Raw genomic sequence first — 15,705 nt, 5'->3', positions numbered from 1 at the left:
AAAACCACTTATTTCCTCCAGTGTGGGTGGAGGTGAACGGCATCTGGAAACTAGGCCCATGTCACACACCTCCTTCACCGTCAGCCCTCGTCCCTGCTCCAGGGAGAAGAGTGCGTAGGATACTTGGCCAGGCTCTACTAGGGTCAGGGAGCAGGAGTTCACAGCACACTGAGTGGCAGAAACCGTGGGTAGGTCCCGTCACTTGTCTTCCTGTGCCAAGAGGGGAGCCTGGTATTTTTGGTTGTGTGTGTGTACGTGAAGTGGGAAAGGCTGTGCGGTGAGTGAAATTAGCCCCATGCAGTCAGTAGGCACAGACTGACATGGCCAGGGACCACTTGGAGAATGAGCAGCGTCTCTTCCAGGCCAGCCTGGTACTGAGCTGTCGAGGTGAATACGACCTTGCATTTCCCAGTTCTTTTCTCCCAGCTCACTTTCCATGCTAGCAGGTATGTTAGGTCAGACGAATCTACTGTTGACAGCACGCACTTAGCCTAGTGGTAAAGAGGGCCTGGGCTTAGAGCCAAGCTCCAGCCCGTGACTCCAGCTTTTGCCAGCTGCAGACTTTGGAAGGCAGCAGTGATGTCTCAGGTGCACACACGCTGCCTGTGTGGGAGCGCTGCACTGAGTTCCCAGCCCTGACCTGCAGGCAGGCAGGGTGACAACTAGCAGCCGGGAGCCCTCTGGAGAATCTCTCGAAGGGGGGCTCCCCGTGTTCCTGTGCTGGGAGGCTGGTCCCAAGCCCAGCTGACCGTGGAGCGTCACTGACCCCGCCGCCTTCACCAGTGCAGTCCATCCCCTGGCTGCGGCCTGGGCCCCTGATCATAACGTGACTGACAGACACCCCAGACGGCAGCACTACGAACGAGGGGGGACAGAACCAACATGCACGGCAATGCTTCATCTCGTACGTGGTAGGGCTGCCTGCTGCTTCCTGAAGTGAGACGAGCCTGACGCGCTCTTGGAGCTGCACGGGATTTGCAAGTGCGCTCTGGGCACTGGGCTCACTCTCACGCCGCGAACACTGTCGAATCCTCCCTCCGGGCAGACACTGTGGCCTGCAGGGCAGCAGTCTCCACCCTCGGCCACAGCACTGTGCAGTATGCTTCGCAGCTGGGGGAGAGAGTGCCAGAGGCCTAGCCGAGGAGGTCGAAGTGCAAGTCCTGGGGACACTGCCTCCCTGAATACACAGGCTGCCTCGAGTGGGGATGTGACGTCTGGAGGCGCAGCAGACTTTTTGTAGCTATGAGGAAGACTCCTCTGGCTATGGACGGTAAAGCTTAGAAGACAGACGGGTCTGTGCTTGGTGGCGTCGGCCCTGGACTACAAGTCCATGAATGCTGGCTTGTTCGAGCCATGGCTGGATGTTGGGCTGGCAGCTGAACACAGCCCCCACCCCCAGCCGTGCTCTTACAACGCCTGCAAGTCAGCAGCCCACTTTGGCAAAGTGCCTTTATGAAACGGAAGGGTGGGCCTGGCTGGCCCCGCCTACCTGACCATCGCCTCGATCTTCTTCTTGTACTTCACGTCTATTTTGTTGCGGTACTCGGGCCTCATGAGCATGGCTGCGAAGCTGAATGCGGAGTTCTTCAGGCCCGCCCGGTGGCACTTGAGCACCGTGGACGTCAGGATCGGCACGATGTCTGCAGCACGGAGGGGGGCAGAAAGCACACAGTGTCCCTGTGCTCAGCGCTGCTGGCACGCAGCCGGGAGACAGGGCACGGCTCGCGGAGCTTTGCTTGTGCGCCAGGACGCAGGTCGGCCCGTTTCACGAGGACAGCAGCCAGGCTGTGTGCTGTTCCCTGGTCTCTCCCCTGGGGACCCCGTGGGCTGCCCTCCGCCATGGGGACTTGCTGCCTGAGCCGACACCTGTGCCAGGGCCTCAGCCTCCTTCCCCACGGCGAGATGAGGTTCTGCAGCCGACGGGGCGCACACACGGACTCCTTGCTGGACCAACCCCTGTGTTGCCATCTAACACACCTTCAGGACAGATGCTCAAGGACTGGCGCGAAGACCATGACCTCTTAACCAAACAGTCCCCGGGCGCACACCCACCTCTGCTCCCGGTGGGCTACAGTTATGCGAAAGTCTTTTTCCTGAGCCACGGAGAATGCATTTAGAGAGCGGAGGTTGGCACGCTGGCCCGTGGACCGGACCTGGCTCCCTGACAGTGAGTGTGGCCCAGGAGCTAAGAAGGTTTTTTTTTTTTTTTTTTTTTTTTTTACATTTTCATTTTTAAATGGTTGAAAAAATTAAGAGGAATATTTAATGACATGTTATATGAGGTTCACATTTCTACGTCCAGAAACAGTGGAGCGCGGCCGTGCTCTGGTTTGGGTACTGCTTCTGCCGAGACGGCAGGGCCGAAGGGCTGCAACGCACCGTGTGGGCCGCAAAGCTGCGACGTAACATCTGGACATCTGGCCTCTCACAGAACAGACTGGCCCGGGCCTGCTCCTTAAGAGTGCTACCGGGACATTTAGAATAACGGGGCCTCTTGTGGAGGCCGTGTCCTCCTGGGGCCGGGGCCACAGAGTCAGCGCTCTTGGCTGACAGCAGTGATCTTAAGCCAGTGTTCCCTCACTTCATGGGCCCCACTCTGCTTATCTGTGAGCCAAGGAAACCCGCACCTGCACCAGACTGCATGTGTGCCGGCCAGAGATGGCCACCCTTTGAAGGGCCAGTTACACACAGCCCTCGGCCGGCATCTGGAACTGGATTCAGGGAAGGGGCCATCCGCTTCCAAATAGCACCGCCATGAGTGCCTGGGATGTTGTGCAGGTGGGTCACACTGAACTGCCTTCGGGGGTCTGGAAGACTTGGTCCCTGCCCGATGTGTGTGTGTGGGGGGGTGTCTCTACACGGTCAGCCCTCGATACAATCTGCTCGAGTCTCTAACGGACCTCTTGGTACGCGTTTCACACGCGTGGCCATGGCTCAGTCCTGGAGGAAGTACTTGTGTTCTGCGCGACTCCCATGGCTGCGCCTCTCACTGTAGCTGACGGCGCTGTCATCTGTCTTGGCCTTCGCAGTACTATGGGGTGAGTCTCGGGATTCCTCCTCGGGAAGAACCATTGCACACAGGGTGGTCTCGGGGACCCCTGGATACCACCTCACGGGGGCGTGGTGAGTGACTGCACCGAGAGGACTCTGGCCGGCAGGGTTACTGAGCGCAGATCTCGCCCGTGCCGTGCACAGGGAGACAGGCTGGTGGCGTGCACGTCAGGAACTACTCACGGGACGGGAACTTGCTGATGTTGTTGGCCACCCGGATCAGCATGCGAGCCGCCTTCATGTGGTCTCCACTCTTCATGTGAATCTGAAAGAAGACACTGCATTCCTCTGACCAGCCCCGACGCATGCCTCGTACCCCCACATGAACAGCTCCTCCATCGTGGCCTTTCTTGGCTGACGTCACTGGGATGTCGCCCTCATTTCTCCTCCTCGCCACAGCTGCCGCCTGGCACTGTGGCTGCTGGCCCCACTTGCTCCATGCTTTGTGTTCCACTTTGCCCTGGGCCACATATCTTACTGGCTATTATGGGGGACTGATAATACCAGCTGACTCCCAGGGAGCAGGTCCAAGCGAATGGGGGATGGTATAATGTACTGAGTGCCACACCCTAACTAGCACGAGCCAAGTTTAAAGGAAGGGGAGCCCCTGACGCTGTGGTGTAGCAGGTAAAGCTGCTGCCTGCAGTGCCGGCATCCCATACGGGTGCTGGTTTGAGTTCTGGCTGCTCCACTTCCTATCAGCTCTCTGCTGTGGGCTGAGAAAGCGGTAGAAGATGGCCCAAGGCCTCGGGCTCCTGCACCTGCATGGGGGACCCAGAGGAGGCTCCTGGCTTTGGATTGGTGCAGTTCTGGCTGTTGTGTCCATCTGGCGAGTGAATCAGCAGATGGAAGACCTCTCTCTCTCTGCCTCTCCTCTTTCTATGTAACTCTGACTTTCAAGTAAAATAAATGAGTCTTAAAAAAAAAAAAAAAAGGAAGGCGAGCCCCTGCTGCTCATCCTTCCTCGCCCTCCGCTGACTCGGCCTCAGCACCGCCAGCTCAGCTGTCTGTCCGTGCGCCCTTCAGTCACAGTCCCCATCACCCAAGCTCAGTTCGGACTCCCTGGGAATGTGGATGGAGTGTGCTCCGGTCCTTTGGGTCAACGATGCCTGCGACATCTCTGCATCAGTTTATTCTTATCTGATAGGGTCAGTTTCCCTTGTGGTGGCACAGTTATAAATCTTAGCAAATCTTGGAAATGCTTGGTGCTAAGGAGAGATGAGAGCAAAGGGGAAGAGTCCCAAAGGCGCTTGTCGGGTGGGAGGGGCGAGGAGGCTGTCTGGCTGGAATGGAAGTGATGAGCCTGTCTTTGGGGCCAGAGGGCAAGAAAAGGATTCGAGAAGCATCCCTGTGGCTTACTGTGGTGGAAAGCCCTGTTCTAGAAGGCTCCTTACAGGAGTCCTCCCCCCCCCCCTTTTTTTTTAATTTATCTGAGTGAGCAAGTTCCCGTCCACTGGTTTCACTTCCTAAATGCCAGCGATGGCTGGGCCCAGGCCACACCAAAGCCAGCAGCGCCAGGAATTCAATCCTGGTCTCTCATGTAAGTGGCAGCCATCGCCACCGCCTTCCAGGGTTGGATCAGCAGAAAGCTGGAATCAGGCGGAGAGGCAGGACTCCAACCTAGACACTCCAATAAGGGACTCGGCCCCACGGTGTCTTAACCATTTTGCCAAACATCTGCCCAGGGCATCCTATTTTTGCTTGTCATCTTTCACCAACTCCTAGAGCCGCCATGTTGTGGGACTGCTCCCAGCACTGGCGTCACCACTCAGGCCTGAAGCTGAGAAAGACCTCCCTCTTCCATCTGACCCCTTTCTCTGTGCAAGGCTCAAGGGAAACGTACTCCTGGGGGTTGCAAGTTGGAATTCTAAGTGCATTTCCCTCTTAGTCAGCGTTACAGATCTGTGTGATCTACTATGGTAGCCATTAGTTAAGTGGCTATTTAAAAATTAAAATCACAGGGTGTGGGCATTTGGCCACGAGGTTAAGATGACCGTGTCCAGCATCAGAGTGCCTGGGTTCAGGGCCTGGCTCTGACTTCTGACTCCAGCTTCCTGCCAGTGCAGACCCCAGGAGGCAGCTGGTTGGGTTCCTGACATCCATGTGGGCTGCATTCCTGGCCATTGCAGGGATACAGAGAATGGGTCAGTGGATAGGCCTGTCTCTAATTAAAAATATTAAAATTATATAAAACAAAACACACAGTCTTTCAGTTGAGTTAGCTGCACTTCAAGCGCTCCACAGCTGGGCTAGCAGTGGCCATAATGGGCAGCCCAGACACAGAACAGGGCTATCAGTGTAGAAAGGTCTATTGGACAGTGTAGACACACACACTGACAACATGACTACTCTGCTAGGGACCTTCATAGGTAAACAAGCGCTTGTGGACTGGTCAGAGAACCAATTTAGCATAAGTAGGGAGAGAGGTGCTTTGACCTAGGGCAAAATTTTGAGAAACATCTAAGTGGTCTGATTGTATTTTTACAAAGATTAGTGTGTATAAATTTCCATGTTATATAATAATGCCTATTATATAACACCTATATAAAATATCTACAAAAGTATTTGATGGCTGCATGATCTATTTTGTTTCTCTTGAGAATTACTGATTAAGAAAATATATACCTGGACACAAATATAATCCCAATTTGGTAGAAAAAAATCATAACAAGTATATTTGTGCGTGTATAGATGTGTAGAGAATATAGAAACTGTTAATGAATGTATCTGGGTGATAAAGGGTGAATTTTTTATTATATTTTTCTATATTTTTTGTGAACATACATTATTTCTATATTCAGATGCAAACTAAACACTATTAAAACCAGTGGACTTTGGGAAGCTCTACTAAAATGCAATTAATATGCTAACACACCCTGGACAGACACATTGTCTTAAGCCAATCTAACTTTCTGGGCAGGGGACTATGTCGAGATGCTTCAGAATTCACGCAAGGCGGAAGGACACACACGGAGGAGCCCGTACCCTCCCTTTCCGCCCTCAGCAACCCCCCACCCCCACCCCCGGGCTGGGGGCTTCCCCTGCTCCGGGCCCCGCTCCTTTGGAAACCACTGTTGCTCGTTTCTTCAGTATACTTCTATTTTAGCTGCAGGGGATACATCCGCATCGTTCTGCTTTGGTGGTGGTGATGGGGGGTGCACAAAAGACAGCACGTGGTGGTTATTCTGCATCGTGCACTGCAGAGACCCGGGAGGCAGCTCTCCTCCGGTGCAGAGGCGCCCGGGGACCCCACCCCACCCCACCCCCGCCCAGGTGAGGAGCACACCCGGCCACCAGCGCCCGCCCGGGCCTCACCTTCACGAGGATGTAGCTGTGCAGAATCATGAGGTTGGTGGCCATCTCGGAGGGAATCTTGATCTTCTGCGACTTCAGCTCTGCATACATACTGAACAGAACGTCGTGCGCGTTCCGGTAGTTTCCTTCGGGGAGGGTGGGAGTGACGTCACTGCGAGGGCCGCTCTGGGGGCCTCGTCCTACCTGCAGTGCTGGTAACTGGCACTGCTGCTTCTCCAGCGCGCCGCGGCAGCTCCCTGTTGCTGTTGATGAGTTCCGTGTCCGGGCAATCCCCCAGGAGCGCAAGCCGGTGTCTACCACGGCGTCAGCGCCCGCCCCTCCACCCTGCCCCACTCCCACCCGTGCTCCGCGAGGGAGGGCGCCGATGGCCACTCCTGGGTTTCATTCTGATGTCGGAGGAGCCCACCCTGGGCCCAGACGCCGCCGTCACACCCTGGCTGAAAACAGAGGCATTGGGATCCAGCGCAAATCCCCGCGGGGCCGCCCCGTGCCGGGTTCCCCAGCCCTCTGTGCCCTTCCTGTCCTGCTCCTCCCAGCCCGAGCCCATTACCCTCGGCTCTCCCCTGGCCTTCGGATCCCGTCTCCGGCTGCCTTCTCCTCTAGCACCTGTCCCCTCCCGTGAGACCGTGCGCCCTGGAGGGCAGGACCGCGGCCCCTTCCCCATGTCCCGAGCTCCCAGCGCCAGGGCCTGGGCCGACACTAAGCCGATACTAATCCAGTATTTTCCAAAACTGTGTTCCACATGGGTGAACGTTCAAGAGTCGGCTCGCGACACTCAAAGCCGAAAGTCGCCTCACTGACTCATCCGGCAGACCGGTCTGGCAGACCCGTGTGCGAGGGCAGAGCACCCCGCAGGGCCAGGTCTGCGGGACCAAGCCTCACTCTCGTCCACGAGGTCAGGGGAGTGAGACGGTGCCCAGTCTCAGTGCCTCCCTCGCCTTGGCCAGCTGGGCGCAGAGCGCGTCTACACTGGCCATTGGCCACTCTTCCCCAGGCACAGAGGCCACGGCTTGTGCTGGAGTGGGGGAGGGAGGGGGCGCCCACACCCACCTGCGGACTGCTCTTCGCGGGCGATGATGACGGCGGTGCGGGCGGCCTCCGGGTACTGCTTCAGAGCCATGTACAAGCGGAACAGGTACTTGGCATCCTGGCACACAAATCGTTAGAGAAACATCACTTTTTGGTGGTCAGCTCAGAGAAATACCTGTAAGTCTGAGTTTCATTAAGAACCACATTCAGGGGCTGGCACTGTGGCGAAGCAGGTAAAGCCGCCGCCTGCAGTGCCAGCATCCCATATGGGCGCCAGTTCAAGTCCCAGCTGCTCCACTTCTGATCCAGCTCTCTGCTGTGGCTTGGGAAAACAGTAGAAGATGGCTCAAGTCCTTGAGCCCTTGCACCCACATGAGAAGACCTGGAGGAAGCTCCTGGCTTCGGGTTGGCACAGCTCCAGCCATTGCGGCCAATTGGGGAGTGAACCAGAGGATGGAAGACCTCTTTCTCTCTGTGTGTGTAACTCTGACTTTCAAATAAATAAATAAATAAATCTTAAACTAAAAAATAAGAACCACATTCATGTGCCAGGTACAGAGAAATGACATTATTAAAAAAAAAAACAATAAATTAGTTTACCACACACTTACTCAGGGTTGAGTATGTGCCAGGTGGAGGTTTACTTGGCACTTTGGCGAGAGGAACTCTTTTAAGTCCTCATGCCTGCCCAGGAGGAAAGCACTGTTCTCCTGATTTCACAGATGAGAAACTCAAACAGCGGGAGGCGGGCAGAGCTAGGATTAGAACTCCAGTGGTCTGTCTTTGGCGTCTGTGTTCCCAAGCCTGCTCCCCACAGTCTCCCTCACGAGCCTGGAAAACGTATTCTTAAACACCCCACACCAACTTTGTGAGGTTCAAAGATTTTTACATCTATGCACGTTTTTCCTGGCCTATACATTTTCTGTGGTCTTGGGTCAGGCTCTTTCCTGTTGCAGCTCTGAAATGTCCTGCCTTTGATGCTGGTTTCCAGACCATTGGACGTGAACGTGGCGGGAGGAGGGCTGGAGCAGCTCACGGGAACCGGGCTAACCCGGGGCCTCGGCGGCTCTCCCCACCGTCCTGACAACTGACAGCCTGCTCCCCTCCTTCACGTCAGGGACTCCAGTTTGCACGCAGAGCTCTCTGAACATGGAGGGGAGGGGAAGAAACCACCACGGGGCATTCCCAAGGGCGTGTGAGGTCCCTCAGGACCAAGAGAATACCGATTCTGCAGGAATCATGTTTTGAAAACATGCTCAGTGTTTATTTCTACTCAGTATTACAGCAAGAGATAGCAAGATACTTGCAAGCGCTTATTTTTTGGTCATCCTGCAGTTTCTGGACTATGAATAAAGTGCACTGAATTTTAGGACCAGTGCTGTCACACTTGGAGTGTGCATTTTCTTACTTCCTAGATCAAAACGCTCCCATCTGAGAGACACTCACTGTGCAGTGAGGACTGGTACCTGGAGGGGCCTGGCTGTTGCAAGCTGGCGATGCCAGTTCAAGAGAGAATATACATAATACCCTCCAGGAAGCAGCGTCTGTCTAGAGATCTGTGGCTGCTTTCAGACAGGAAACTTGCCAAGTGTGTGACGGGTGAAACCCTGGCTCAGGCCTGCAGCCCCAGGCAGGCAGCCCCTGCGGTACCTTGGGCATGCCGTCGCTCTCGCCCATCAGGTGGTCTATCAGCTGCCTGGTCAGCAGCTCCTCCTTGGCCTGGCTGACCTGTTTAATATGAGAAAAGTGCCAGAAAATTCAGCGTCTGAAACCTTGGCAGGAGGAAGACAAATAATCATCTGCTTAGGAAACAGAGTAAAAAGGAAACCATAAGATATGTTAACATGGTGCAGGCTCAGCATCTTTCCTCATTCATTTGTAGTCTCTATCAATCAAAACCCATCCTTCTTACACACCCACACCCACCCACCCCCCCACACACAGAAAACCCACTTCTCGGGTGTTTCAATGACAATTAAGATGAGTGGCTGTGGTCCCTTGAGAACGGCATCTTGAGCCGAGGAGTGGCCTGAAGCAGTATCCTCCTGCCGAGCGTGGGGAAACGCTCTTGCCCATGACAGCTAAGGGCAACGGAGAGTGGAAGGCAGCGCGTGCCCTGGAGGTGCCGAGAAGGGCTCAGGATCCTGGCTGAGAAACCTCCATTCATAAGTCATGTGCATGAGGGCAAGAGTTAAGTCACTCAGGTGCTGGGGATGTTGATTAGGACAGAGTAGGTACTATGTTGTAGCAATTTTAGTAGGAACAGAACCTGCAAGGTTAGGAATGTGGGGAAAACATAGGGGATTATTGGCAAAATGAAGACATTTTTGTATCTGTTAAAATAGAGGGGAGGGGCTGCTACCCACAATGCCTGCATCCAATATTGTATTGCTGGTTCACGTCCCTGTTGCCCCACTTCCAACCCAGCCCCCTGCTAATACACCGAGGAAAGCAGCAAAAGATGGCCCACATGCTTGGGCCCCTGCACCTTTGTGGGAGATCCGGAAGAAGCTCCTGGCTCCTGGCTTCAGTCTGGCCTGGCCCTGGCTGTTGCAGCCATTTGGGGAGTGAACCAGTGGATGGAAGATCTCCTTCTCTCTGTTTCTCCCTATTTTTCTGTCACTCTGCCTTATAAATAAATAAATAGATAAATAAATCTTTAAAGAAAAAAGAGGAAAAGTCTGGAAGTTATGTGTGGAGTGGAGGAAGGAAGAGATAGTAGACGTGAACACAGCAGTGATCATCCTGCCCCTGCTGGGTAGAGGGGCTCTCAGCTGTAGGGATTCGCATACTGCACAGCCTGTGGCTGCTGTCAGCGTGAGGAAGCCAAGCTGTTACCATCCGGGTTGCCTCTGCTCTTGTCACTGCGGTATTCCTTTGAAGAGAGGCCAGCACTGAGAAATGATGGAGCTTCTTCCCCTATTGGCCTTGTGGACGGCTTTGGCTCTCTAAGCTTGTATAGAGAAATGGTTGAAAGCAAGGGCTCTGGAGTCAGCCTGCTAGAGGTCAAATTTTAGTGATAGCATTTGCTACCTGTGTGATCTTGAGCAGGTTACGCTTGGGGACTCAGCAAGGCTAACCACTGTACCTAACTCACAGCACTGTTGTGACGATTAAGTAAGTTTTCCTGAGAAGGGATTAAATGGGGCGCCAAGTAGACAGTGTGGCCAGACACAGCAAATTAAAGAACAGGATGCCCAGTTAAGTCTGATTTTCCAAAGAGGCAATGAGAAATTTCCAGGCTAGGTATGTTCCACGGAAAATCCGGCATACCTACCAGTGGAGTCAGCACTCAGCAGGTTATTACAGTTTTTCTCACCAGCAACAATGGCCACTGCCACCAGGGCGAGCTGAGCAAACCCAAAGGGCCGGGATGGAAAGACCAAGGAAGCAGGGAACGTTTGGTCACTCAAAGCTGAAGGGTATGGACAGAATGCAAGGAACAGTGACGCTTGAGGGGTAGAGGAGCCAGTGAAGGGGGCTGAGAAGAGACCGCCTGAGAAGTACCCAGAGACCAGACACAGTGTTCTAAGGAGTGAGTTTTCACAAAGACATACTATAGCAGTGGATCACGTCCCCACATCATGAAGTAGGGGGAGGACTGAGCAGGGACTTCTTTATTGGGCAAGGGGCCAGTGGGGACCTTCTGGAGAAAGTTGAGGGGGTGAGAAAGGCAGAAGCAGATAGCAAAGTGGTAATGAAGGCCCCAACACGACTCTGGAACCTGCACCTTCCCCAGTCACATCCCAGGGGTCACTCAGGCCTTGTACTCATTGTCTCTTACATGCACAGGAAGTCGTTCAGAACCCTGAGGTGTGTGGGGTGGGGATGGGGCAAGAATGGCTGTTTTGAAGATATTCTCAAGTAATGAAGGGGTATGGCTCTTGGTTGAGAATCAGCAGGTGAAACAGTGCACAGATGGTGAGAAAATGCAAATCACAAGTAAAGGTTACTCCCCCCAACTCACACCCCCCAAGGGGAGAGGCCCCATGGTAGGAAGGAATGGATGATGGGGAACAACACTTTCATCGCCTGTGTACTGCTGGCCCTGGGCTGGCGTGAATGTGTTCAATTCAACAAAGATTAAGTGCCTGCGATGCACTAAATGCTCCTTATATAAAAAGATGAGCCCTTGACCTTGAGAAGGTCTTCATCTGGCGGAGGTTAACTCCGGTGCTGAATGAGCTTTCTTCTACGGGAGAGGAAATTTCCACAAGGCTTAACAATTCTACTCGTAGGTAATATTCAAGAGAAATGAAAACACACGTCTGCATGAACACTACACACAAATGTTAACTGCAGCATTATTCATAATAGCCAAAAAGTGGAAACAACTCCAGTTTCCATCAAGGGCTGAATACAGAAAACGTGATGCAGTCATACAATGTAATATGGTACGAAGTCCTGATATGTGCTACAACAAGGACGAACCTCGGAAACATTATGCAAAAGCGAAGACGTGAGATGCAAAAGGCCACATATCACATGACTCCCTTTCTATGAAATGTCTAGAATAAGCAAATCCATAGAAACAGAATGATTATAATATATATTCCTTTTAATAATTAAGATAGTGTAGTACTGGAACAAGGGATAGACACTAAATCAAAGGAAGAGACTAAAGAATGTAAGGGCAGATCCACACATAAGTGGTCATTTCATCTCTGACAAACACTCCGTGGTACTTCAGTGGAGGAAAGGACGGTAATTTGAGAAGCAGTGCTAAGGAACACTGGATATCCAAATAGAAATTAAAGATCGTTGGCTCCTACCCCACCCCACACACAAAAATCAATTTTGGATAAGCATTTGTGTAACTGAGAAATCTAAAATGATTCCATTTGTGAAAGAAAACATAGGGGAAATATCTCCTTAACTATGAGACAGGCAAAGCTTTCTTAAATTAGACATAAAAAGCATTAACTATAAAAGATACATAAATTGGATTTTATGTAAAACTTAAAAATTTCTGTTCATTAAAACACCACTAGAGAATAAAAAAGTAAGCCAGACCTTGAGAGATGTTCATGATACATATATGTAACAAAAAGACTGATATCCAGTATGCATAATAAAATTCTACAAATCAGCAAGAATTTGAGATGATACAATCCAAAATCGGGGAAAAAGACCTGAAGAAAACTTCCTAAAAAGAGGATAGTCATGGGGCCGGCACTGTAGTATGGCAGGTAAAGCCACTGCCTGCACTGCTGGCATCCCATATGGGCACTGGTTCAAGTCACGGCTGCTCCACTTCCTATCCAACTCCCTGCTGCGGCCTGGGAAAGCAGTAGAAGATGGCCCAAGTCCTTGGGCCCCTGCACCCACATGGGAGACCTGGAAGAAGTTCCTGGCTCCTGGCTTCAGATCCGCGCAGCTCTGGCCATTCCGGCCATTTGGGGAGTGAACCAGCAGATGGAAGACCTCTCTCTCTCTCTCCCTCTCTGTAGCTCTGCCTTTCAAATAAACAAATAATTTTTTTAAAAAAGAGGATAGTCACATGGCCAATAAAGATGAAAAGGTGCTCAATATCATTAGTCATTAGAAAAAAAATGAATGAAAACCATAATGAGATACCACCACACATCTATCAGAATAAATAAATTGCAGTAGACTAAGTATTGGTAAAGTTAGGAAGTGACTAAAATGTCTTATATTGCTAGTAGAGTATAAACTGGTATAACAACCATGAACAGAATGGTAGTACCTACTATTGCTAAAAATACATATGTATTTTTATTTACCTTTTATTTTATGTATACACATAAATGTATATATATTCGCATATATACCCCCAAAAAACTGGGTGTTTATGGACGCTAGCATTAACAGCTTTATGGTTACTTTAATCATAATACACCCAAATTGCAGAAATCCATTAGAAGTAAATAAAGTGCATCATAGTCATATGGCAGAATACTGTGATGAATAAGAAATATTGCTACATGCAACAACACAGACGCATTCACAGACACCAAGCCAGCTGAAAGGAACTGGACCCCGAAGGATAATACACACACAATTCCATTTATAGAAAGGTCACAAACAGGCAGCACCCGCTGACAAGGACAGAAGTCAGAGCTGCGTTACCCTTGGTGGAGGGTACCAACGGGGAGGTAACACGAGGGAACCTTCTGGGGGGCTAGAAAAGTTCTAGGTCTGATCTGGGGAGGAGGTACACAGGCATACAGAGGAGGGCTGGTCAGAAAGCTCACAGAACTTGTGTGTTGTAGAGAAGATATGCATGGATTTCAAAACGTTTTTTGCAAGCAAATAACTTAATCTTTTAATTCCATTTTTCCACATACTTTCTGAAGCATCCTCAAATATGAGAAACTTAATCAAGCTGAATACTTAGGAATCGTGAACTTGACTGTATGTAAAGTAGAGCTAAAAGAAAACACGAAGGTTTACACATGAATACTGTACCCATAAATGAGGCAGCGATGGCTGATATTTGCTCTAGACTAACTGAGGGAAAGGGGGTGGAGTGACATGGGATTGGCCACGTGTTGAGAGCTGTTGAAGGCAATTACAGGGACTTGTTAAACTGTTTGGTCTATTTCACATAGATTTGGAAATTTCCTCAAAAAGTTTTAAAAATATTGGCATTCTTGAAAGTTCCATTACAGTGGTTACTTACAGTCTCAATTGCCATTTCTATAGCCATGTTATCTTCTGAGCTCGGACATTTTAGAAAGTGTTTAAGTGCCTGAAAAATGAGAATTGCACAGCAATGAAAGATGTCCTGACGGCTTTCACTTTGGGAGAAACAAAGCTTTCATACACAAAAAATCATCACAGTTTATCAAAACAGCTTCATCTCATTCAGGGGTTTACGCAGTGCTGGTTATTAAATATATACTTGAAAAGCTGGGTAATGGCTGGCGCCGCGGCTCACTAGACTAATCCTCTGCCTGTGGCGCTGGCACCCCTGGGTTCTAGTCCCGGTTGCCCCTCTTCCAGGCCAGCTCTCTGCTGTGGCCCGGGAAGGCAGTGGAGGATGGCTCAAGTGCTCGGGCCCTGCACCCGCACGGGAGACCGGGAGGAAGCACCTGGCTCCTGCCTTCAGATTGGCGCAGCACTGGCCATAGCAGCCATTTGGGGGGTAAACCAATGGAAGGAAGACCTTTCTCTCTGTCTCTAACTCTGCCTGTCAAAAAAAAAAAAAAAAAAAAAAAAAAAGGTTCAAAAAACCGTAAAACCCAGTTAACCCTCTGAATAAATCTAGTTTGGATTTCTGATGAAATTAAAATGCATTATGTACCCTCTTTCAGTAGGGAGATTTAATTATTTGTATTCACAGTGACAACCTGCTGCTATGTAGCTGAGACTGTTCTGGACCCCGTGCATCAGGAGCGGCATGGCGAGGCCCTTCTGCTGGTGCTATGGGGAGATCAGTGTGAGGTGGTGACAGCATAAGGCGCCTCAGGAAGCTCTCATTCCTGACCACCACACCGTCACACCTACGAAGAAACGGAAGGTCATAAAAAGCAGGGGTGGGGAACTTTTTTCTCCCGAGGGCCACCTGGATAGTTAGGACATCATCTGTGGACTGTAGAAAACTATCAGCTTAAAAATCAGCCTGCTATAGACTGGCTGAATTTTGAATCCTGTCTGCGGTGGTCTTGGCAGGGCCAGACCGAACGATTTCATGAGCCTCAAATGGCCTGTGGGTTGGACATTCCCTGCTCGTTAAAGGCTGAAAAGACAAATGGGCAGCGTGGCCACTTGGCTTCCAGGTGCTCTGAGGAAGAAACAACGGCCATGCGTGAGAAGGACCATGAAGATGTCACAGAGAAACAGGAACCTGAAGGATGAGCAGGGCGGAACCTGGATGGAGAACGAGGCTGGATAAAGCCCTAGCTGTCGGAGTGCAGCATCGGGTTTTTCCATGGAAATCCCCGGATGCCAGTTTGGGAAGCGCAGACTGGCTGGTCAAATAGTGGAAATTCTCAAGTGCCAGCTAAGGAGTTTGCATGCATGTCAGAGGCCAGAAACAGCAGATTGGTTGCCTGGAGGCTGAGTTCACACACAGGCATGTGTTCTTTGGCCAGTGAGCTTTTATATAAACACCTGGGCCAACACTGCAAAACGGGGAGACTTGGGACTTTGGAGTTTCTTGAAAAAATCACCTGATGTGGCACCCTGGGGGCCCAAACTCCTGAGTGGCAACAATTCCGACAGAGGTGAGGAGCAGATGTCCCCTTCGGAAAACCAGTGTCCCATCCACAAGTTCCCACCCTGGCACACAATCAACAGGGCTGCACAGCTGCCCCTCACAGCCTCACTCGCCATGTGCCCTGTTTG

General features: G+C 51.3%; 1 protein-coding gene across 2 annotated transcripts in view; it reads right to left on the bottom strand.

Annotated features, from left to right (window-relative positions):
• The window catches only part of WDR19 (WD repeat domain 19), an 89,900-nt gene that overhangs the window by 7,042 nt on the left and 67,153 nt on the right, over positions 1-15,705 (bottom strand). For both annotated transcript variants that reach the window (XM_008275097.5, XM_051842452.3), the window contains exons 28-33: positions 14,039-14,107; positions 9,046-9,123; positions 7,417-7,513; positions 6,367-6,491; positions 3,235-3,316; positions 1,490-1,640 (exon numbers count right to left, since the gene is read on the bottom strand). In XM_008275097.5, the coding sequence (XP_008273319.1) occupies positions 1,490-1,640; positions 3,235-3,316; positions 6,367-6,491; positions 7,417-7,513; positions 9,046-9,123; positions 14,039-14,107 (602 nt within the window). The remainder of the gene's footprint in view (positions 1-1,489; positions 1,641-3,234; positions 3,317-6,366; positions 6,492-7,416; positions 7,514-9,045; positions 9,124-14,038; positions 14,108-15,705) is intronic.

The sequence above is a fragment of the Oryctolagus cuniculus genome, chromosome 2 (assembly GCF_051225735.1).
Source record: "Oryctolagus cuniculus isolate XC-2025 breed Fujian yellow rabbit chromosome 2, ASM5122573v1, whole genome shotgun sequence".
Classification (NCBI taxonomy): domain Eukaryota; kingdom Metazoa; phylum Chordata; class Mammalia; order Lagomorpha; family Leporidae; genus Oryctolagus; species Oryctolagus cuniculus.
The sequence above is the reverse complement of the archived record's forward strand: the minus strand, read 5'-3'. Positions and strand labels throughout refer to the sequence as shown.